The sequence below is a fragment of the Amborella trichopoda genome, chromosome 11 (assembly GCF_054954075.1).
Source record: "Amborella trichopoda isolate Santa Cruz 75 chromosome 11, AtrichopodaSantaCruz75HAP2 v2.0, whole genome shotgun sequence".
In the NCBI taxonomy this organism is placed as follows: domain Eukaryota; kingdom Viridiplantae; phylum Streptophyta; class Magnoliopsida; order Amborellales; family Amborellaceae; genus Amborella; species Amborella trichopoda.
Window position 1 is genome coordinate 47524948 of NC_142346.1, and position 8606 is coordinate 47533553.

At 34.7% G+C, this 8606-nt stretch overlaps 1 protein-coding gene across 17 annotated transcripts in view; it reads right to left on the bottom strand.

Moving 5' to 3' along the window:
• CXE18 (carboxyesterase 18) overlaps nt 1–8606 on the bottom strand; it is a 20422-nt gene extending 11816 nt beyond the window's left edge. For 7 of the 17 annotated variants that reach the window (XR_016043792.1, XR_016043791.1, XR_016043790.1 and 4 more), the window contains exons 1-3: nt 8050–8606; nt 4103–4406; nt 1134–1191 (exon numbers count right to left, since the gene is read on the bottom strand). Coding sequence is in view for 10 of the 17 variants with exons in the window: in XM_088851163.1 (XP_088707289.1) it covers nt 1134–1191; nt 4103–4406; nt 8050–8599 (912 nt within the window). In the remaining 7 variants the exon portion in view is untranslated. Of the gene's footprint in view, nt 1–515; nt 764–1133; nt 1192–2954; nt 3403–4102; nt 4407–8049 lie in introns of those variants that run through there. The other 10 variants (XR_016043795.1, XR_016043793.1, XR_016043794.1 and 7 more) reach the window with 10 other exon arrangements.

The window sequence follows — 8606 nt, forward strand, 5'->3', positions numbered from 1 at the left end:
ATCTGCGTCGGTTTTGACTTGAAAGGCATCTCAATATCATCGTAAACCCATTCAGTCTCATATCCATGAATTTGGATTTCCAAAAACAATATTTGGTGATATTTGAAATATGAAATTGAATGGTAAAAAAAAATACAAAATAGACTTTTATAATTAAGGAACCCCACAATATCTTCCATAATAATTTTGATCTTAAAAGGGCTTATGACTTGTTTGATTGTACAAACAATACCCTTTAAAAACGTTCAATTATCAGGATCCCATAAAATTAAAGTGGGGATTAAATTCTTACAGCCTTTTTTTTGGCTTTGGCCTCTGCTTCACGCATGCTTGCTTGCACGAACCCATGAAAGGGGAAAAAGTTTATAGTAGAAAACCTCACTCTATTTAAGCTTTTAGAGAGAGAAAGAGGTAGAGATGGAGAAGAAAAGGCCATTTACAGAGAGAGGATTGGTAGTATATGTGAACGAGAAGCCATGGGCATGGGCATTCAATTTCTTTGTGGTTTCTATTAATTTTTGGATCCCTTTCCTCGACGAAGATCTGGTTGTAAAACGTCTTGTGATAGAGGAGCTGAGAGAGGGTTGTGTTCACTGTTTTGTACTCAATTTTCTTTTGAGTTTTGTTTATTGTTTTTTAGCCTAATAGTGAGACCATGGCTTCCCCATTTCCTGTGTTCCTAAAAATCAAAGGAAAAAGTTTATACAAGGATGCTTGCTACCTTATAAAGTACAACTACATGGCTTCCCCATTTCCTGTGTTCCTAAAAATCAAAGGAAAAAGTTTATACAAGGATGCTTGCTACCTTATAAAGTAAAACTACTGATGCCTCTAAAAAAATTATCGGAAAAGGTAGTTTTAATGTTGAAAGATCCTTTGATTGATAATCTCGACATCGAGATGTATGACTATGAAAAATAAAAAGATTTTAAGTCTCAGAAACAGTGTATTTTACAACATATTATCTACACCGTCAATTTTCAAGATTTTCATATGTTTATAGATCTACTTGATTTTAACCATTTTTGAAATTTAAAATTATATAATTAGATATAAAAATAATTTTTGAGATAATCCTAAGAGCATTTTACATCAAAATTATATACCATGATAAAATTTGAAGGGCACCTTACCTCTACACTTACGGAGGCATCCGTATGCCAACTGCACCCACAATCAAATATTCTTGATCTGAGAAAATAACAGCCAAACATGCATAAAGAAAGATATATTAGAATAATATACAATTCAGAACTATGCAAAGTAGTCAATGCCTTCATTCATATTTTTAAAAAGTTGAATATTTATAGTCTGTTTTGTCAAACAGAGCCTTATTTACCTAATTTATTTGTTAATGATGAGAAAGGTAGCTTCCAATTTCCAACAGCTAATGACTATGTGCAAATTAAATAGCATATGTAAAGGTAAAGCCCAAAAAAAAGAACAAGAGAGAGATCCATAATGACTTGCCCATTTCCTTCTTTATTAACAGCTGTTGCACAGCAAGAAATCAAAGCATTTTTTCAACAATAAGCATAAAAAAGTCCACAGTTTCATTTGAACCTTTTTCCTCCCAAATATCAATCAGCTGCTCCAAGGATTTTGATTTTGCAGAAAGTTTGTTCCCCAAACAATGGTCATGCCCTTCCATTTCTAATCAAAATGTTTCCTGTTTTAGGATGCTTTTCTAAATTTCTTTGCATATGCAAATGCATAAAGATGATACATTTTCAAGCCTTTCTAGTAGAGGTTCCAACCCCAACTCGCTCAGGTCGGGTTAGGTAGGAGTTAACCTAAGTATCTGTAATAATATAAATATGCAAAATGCATATACAAGAAAATATATGATAAAACTTTTTACTCTTGGCACAATGAGTTCACAATCATCTTCTACTGTTAGATGTAAAATCGGGCGGCTGAGGGCTGAGGGTATGTCACATACATGCTGAGTTCAAAGTTTTAAAAATCAATTTGTCAAATTTTGTGATGAAACCAATGTTATTAGATTTTGTATTTGATGGCTAAAAGTGAATGTGACTTACTTGTACCAAATGATATATTATATTGTACAATTTAATATTTGTAACCCAAACCAACCCATCTACAGGGCTACCCTTTAGGTTTGAGTAGGGGTAGTAATGGATCAGACCCACCCAGACCTAGCCCAAAAAACTACTATGGGACCCGGACCCAATGGGACCCAAAGTCACTGAACCTAGACCCGGACACAAAAATGTAATTTGGTACCCAAATCGGGATATGGACCCGACTAGACTGGACTCGACCTAAAAATTAAAATATCTATGTCATTAAATATAGGGTGCGGTTTGTATAGAGCCTAGGCTCTAAACAATCAAATTAGAGCCTACCTTCAAATAGTGTCGAGAAATATAGTTTCAATGCTGAAAATAATTGTGATACCCTGAAAATATATTTCCATCTTTATTTATAAAGTTTAAAGCTTAAAAAATAGTATAGATTGATAGATCTATGAAAACTTGAAAATCTTGAAAATTGACGGTCCAAAAATACGTTATAAAATACACTATTTCCAAAACTTGAAATCCATTTTTTTTCTCATGTCCATGCATCTTGATGTCGAGATGATCAACATGAGGATATTTAGGCATAAAAACAACCTCTTCTAGTGAAATTTTTTAAGCAGGTTAAAATTTGATTGTTTAGAGCCTCGGCTCTATATAAACTTTTCCCTTAAATATATTTTCATATATTAGAAAATGTGAAACCTGGACTGTACCCGGACACAAATAGTATTTAGGTAAAAAATTTGGACCTGCCGGGTCCAATTTTTGGACCCATACCCAGACCAGAATCGGGTCTACCCGTTGGGTCTCTGGTCGGGTACGGGTCCATTGCCACCGCTACCATTTTGAGTTCAATAACACCATCTTACTTCTCATTACCCCACCATATTCTAAGCTCACACGCTTAAATTTCAAATTTGTAGCTTCAAATTTCCTTAGGAAACATGGTCTCGACAAAAGCACTCAGTTTTAGGAATGAACATCGACAAGTCATTAAGTTACACGCTTATTATAATATCAAAAGAAACAAATTGAAGGTGAGATATTCCACTTGATTTATTGGCTGCATTTCTCAATGAAGGCTTTTAAATCCAAAAAGAACTGGTTAGCCTCTGGTATCTCTGGAAATCCATAGAATCCATGGAATGCTTTTGGAAACTCCACTAGCTCAACCACCTTCCCATTTTTCTTCAGCCACTCGAAAATCCTTAAATAAAAAATCATCAACAAAAAAAGTAATTATTTCTACAAAGTCAAGAATGAGCTTACTTCAAATGCTCGCAAATGATTTACAATATATTTGTTGTGGCCAGGGAACCTGACCAAGGTGAGTTACACGGCCGAGTCCTGTATAGGGCTGGAAAGCCCTCAATAAATTGAAAAAATTAAAATACATATATATAAAAGGAATCCAAATAAGCTTAAAATGGTATTGGTAAAATGAGTTTACAAAAAACAGATTATAGTTGGGAATATTTTAAAAATCCAAAAAAAAAAAAAAAAAAAATTATGGCAAAACAATAATAATCAATCTTTACCGTAAGGAATAAGTTTATATAAGGTTGAAACCTTACATAGTGGAATTAAAGATGCACCCCAAAAATCCATCAGTTGTTTTAATATTGAAAAACCCTCTAATTTATCATCTCAACATTCAGATATATGAATATGAAAAAAAAAAAAAAAAAATTTGAGTCATAGAAATAGTACATCTTGCAACATATTCTCTAGACCATCTATCTTAAAGATTTTCATATGTTTATAGATCTACTTAATTTTAACCAATTTTTAAGTTTAAAATTTTATAATTAGATATGAAAGTAGATTTTGAGATAACCTAAGAATTTTTTAACCCAAAATTACATGTTATGATAAAATTTGGTAGTGCACCTTAATTGAATTGTTTAAAGTTGCAACCTTATAGCAACCACACCTTTTCACTAATTGTGATCCAAATAGCCCACAATCAATCCTGTTTCTTCACACAGGAATTCCAATAGAATATGATCATAACTAACGTAGGTCTCATTAATCGTAATAAAAATAAGTAAGGATACCTTCTCTGCCAATCTTGGAGAGGGTCAAACCCTCCAATCACCACTAAACTTGCAGGAAAATCCAATTCACTAATGTCTGGTGAATTCGGGCTAGAAACATTGCATGCAGGATGATCTCTGTCTGAATTCTCGGGCAAGAACACCTTCCAGTGCCAATCTGCGCGATCCACTGACACCAATGGCATGTTCTTTAGTTTGAGCTCAGAAGGTAAGCGTTCCTCACCTCCAAAGAAGGGCTGTAAGAGAACATGGCCTACCACCTTTAGCGGCAGGAACTCGGCTGCCTCCTCTGCAATTCTCCGCCCTAAATTTTTAAAAAAAAAAGAAAAAAAAAAAAAAAAAAAACCGATGAGGTATAGGTTGAAAATCTCTAGTAATTCCTCAATACTAAAGACTGATAGTCTAAGAAAACAAACCACTAAGATAAGTGTAAAACATGTAATGTGGAATAATAACCAAATGGGAAGCTTATCAAAATATACAAGCAAGAGAAACTATTTAACAATTTATCCATTTGTTTGATTTAATTTTAAAAATCATGTAAAAAAATACAATTGAAAATGGTTTGATAGGGTTGCAGCCTATCAAAATAAGTAAAGTCTCATAAAAAATTGCAATTCATCTCATCTTGAACATTATGGTTGTGTAAAAAAAATTTGATTTCAAATTCTAAAGATAGTGTATATTGCTACAAATCATCTAGAATATCCATTCGCTATAAAAATAAGTATTCATAGATCCGCAAGTTCTGTAACATCTTTTGAGTATCAAATTTTATCGATATTGTTGGAAATTAATTTTAAAGCCATCATGAAGATTTTAGATGTTGAAAGTGCTTTCCGGATGAGGATTTGAGGTGAGACTTTATTTTGTCTTTATAAAGCCTAAGCCCATAGAAACTGCATCTTAAAATCATCGATCTTATTATCTCATCAGCCTTTTTCTCAATTAATTAGAGTCGGCTACATGAATCCTGATCCACCATTCTACTCTATTAAAGGCCATACCCTCAGTGAGGCCATAAGTCCATATATCTTTCCGAACTACTTCCATCCACGTCCTTTAAGGCCTACCCCTTGCACTTTTAAGTGTTTCCATTTAAACTAACTTGTACCTCCTAACAAGTATTGTAATTGATCGACGCCACATATAGCTAGCTCACCTAAGTCTACTATCTCTCAGCTTATCGCCTATTGGTGCCACACCTAAATTTTTTCGAATGGATTTATTTCGAATTCTATCCTTTCTTGTCTTGTCACTCATCCATCTCAACATTATCATCTCCGCTATACTATATTGTTTTTTGTCCACCCACCATTCAGCCCCATAGAGCAAAGTTGGTCTCACAACTATCCTATAGAACTTGCCCTTCAGCTTTATTAGTATGAGGCGAACACATAAAATTCTAGTTGCCACAAAACCAAATCGGTTTTCAGATACACTCGTTTCATGTCTTAGTGATAGGCTTAAGATTTAGTAGATATGAGAAAGACTCCAATTTCATCGTTCATGCTTTAGTGATAGGCCTAAGATTTAGTAGAAACGAGAGAGACTCCAATTTCAGCCCAAGAAGCAAGGTACTTCAAATCTGAAAAATTCCAGGCGGTATTTATATATAAGTCTAGAGTTTCATTTAACTAACATAGGAAACAGAAGGTGAAATCCTTGCTCCATGAATCTACCGTTTCAAATCTCTTTAGCTTCATATCGCTCTTATCATCCCAAGCCCCATGTCCATAACTGAGATTGCAAAACTAAAACCGTAAATCCTTGAATCTTAGTTATTTTTAAATTGTTATCGTAGACTCAAAGAACTTCTTTGCAACTTCAAGATGAAGACTAAGGCAATAGGCCTCCATACTCTATTATTCTATCTCATTTCAATTGGGGGTTCTTTCCATTGAGCTTGCAACGGCTGATCCTAAATGTAATTTATTGAACAAAGGTTACAGCCAATACCATGTCACATATTCAGTTGTGTTCTTTGAGAATCTGAATACTTCTTTTTCAGAGATAAGTAACCAGCTGCGTAGGAAGAGTTTTGTAGCAGGGTAATAGGTGAAGGGCTCCGACCCTGTTTATGTTGTGGCCTAAAAGTAGAGCGGAGAGAATGAAAAGAAGGCAAGTGAGGGCATGGGAACCCTGGTTACTCTCATTGGGGAGGGTGCGAGATCTGTACCGTCCAAATATACGGACAATGCTAGTTTTCTGTCTATTTCGTAAAATCCTCACCATCCAAATTAATCAACGGTGATGAGCGCTTCCACTCGACTTATTTTGATGGGGCTACAACGTTATCAAAACATTTTCCTTTATGTATTTTGTGGAGGTATTTATCAATTACGAACTCCTTTTCTCTTGTTATCAAAGAGGAAGCAATCATAATCATAATCTCTCTCTTGTTGGGATCATGATGCAACTCACCCTATTTTGTATTTTCTCTTTGTTAAAAGGTATTTTCATCATAGAAATAAGTCTTTTATGAAAGTATATAAAATATATTTTTAGAGAGAGAAAACATAAAGAAAGAAAGCAAAAGAAAGAAAAGTGTAGAAAAGCTTTGAGAGGTAGAAATTGGAAGTTATGGTAAGATATGTCTATTGAGCTTTTTTTTTTTATGTATGAGATAATGTGTACAAAACCTTAAGCATGTAAATTTCTTCATTGAGATAGCGAATGCATTATTGTCCTCTTGCCTATTGACATAGCTCATTTTGGATGAACGACGTTAATCTGCATGTATTCAACTTTTTGCTTGTGCTATGGTTATAATGATTTTTTTATATTACTTGTTTCTTGATTCTATAATTTTTTCAAATATATTGTACAAACATTATTGTTTTTGGAAGGCCTTTCTTTGAGTTGTTGGATTCATTGTTGTGGGTTGCTCACCACATCAAATAGAGATTTGTGTTATTCTGATTTGCCAACAAGGGGTAATCGAAAAAGCCTAGGTTGCCAACCTCTCTATCTTCAAAGTTCAAACTCACAATAATGAAAAACTCCCTCTCATCAAAGTAAGTAGGATCTCTCTCTCATCAAAGTCAAGATCGGACGGACCCAGTGGTCCAACCGATCGGATTGTCAATCAGTGTCTTGGTTGTTTGGTTCTAAATAAAAATTTTGGTTGAAAATTAGTTAAAATTAATGATAAAAACCCAATTTGGTTGAAAATTGATTAAAATTAATGTTGACCGGTCCGACCAACATACTTTGACCTTTTCGATCACTTAAATAAAGTTGAACATTTTTTACTATATTATATATTTTTAAATTATTATAGTATATATATATAGGGAAATAACCTTATAAGACCCTCCCACACCCATATCCGTAGGATCACCATTAAATTTAGCACAGATTTTTCGACTACTTAAATAAAGTTGAACATTTTTTACTATATTTTGTATTTTTAAATTATTATAGTTTATATATATATATATATATATAGGGAAATAACCTTATGAGACCTTCCCACACCTATATCTGTAGGATCACCATTAAATTTGACATAGATTTTTAAAAAAATTAAGTCTCACATCCATATCTATAGGATCACTATTAAATTTGGCACATATTTTTAAAAAAATCAAATCCCACATCAATGCGATAACTTTTTTTTTTAGAGATATGTATTAAATTTAATGGTGATCCTTTAGAGTCCTACACATAAGTCTATTAAGGGCTCATAGGATCATATATATATATATATATATATATATATATATATATATATATATATATATATATATATATATATATATATATATATATATATTATAGTATTTTTATTTTGTTTTTCAAAAAAGGAGTAGTTCGATCCATAATTGGACTATTTTCTTTCCTCGATCAAAATCTGGTTAAATGGCTGGTCAACAATGAAGAGAATTAGGAACTCCATCTCAAATAAAACAGATCTCTCTTAGTGTTTAATAAGGAGAGCGTACCTACATGGTGCACGATATTGCCACCAGCGCTGTCCCCAACTAGAAAACACCTCGAGGTATCGGCGGTTTCGAATAAACCGCCCTTCTCCAATACCAGTTTTCCGTCATCTCCAAACTGTTTCCCGGCGCCTGCGATCCACCTCACCACCTCCACGCCGTCATCGTAAGGTGCCGGAAAGCGGTTTTCAGGCGCGAGCCTGTAGTTCACCGAAACCACGATAGCGGGCATCTCGCCGGAAAACCGCTTGCAGAGATCGTGGTACGGCCTGGATTTCGGAGACATGAAGACGAAACCGCCGCCGTGGAAGAACACGATGACCGGGAAACCGCTTCCCGGTAGTCCGTCTGGTTTCCGGTCGGGTGTGAAGACGCGGACCCACAGGTTTTTGGCGGGATCTAAGGTTACGTCCCTGCCCTTCACGGTGGTTTCCGGATCGCCGTTGACAATTTCCGGTTTTCCGTTAGCAGTAGACTTTTGTTCGAGGAGGTTGAGGAGACGGCGATTGACGGTGCCGTTCTCTCTACGGCAAAGGTCCATGAGAGACCCCATTAAGGAG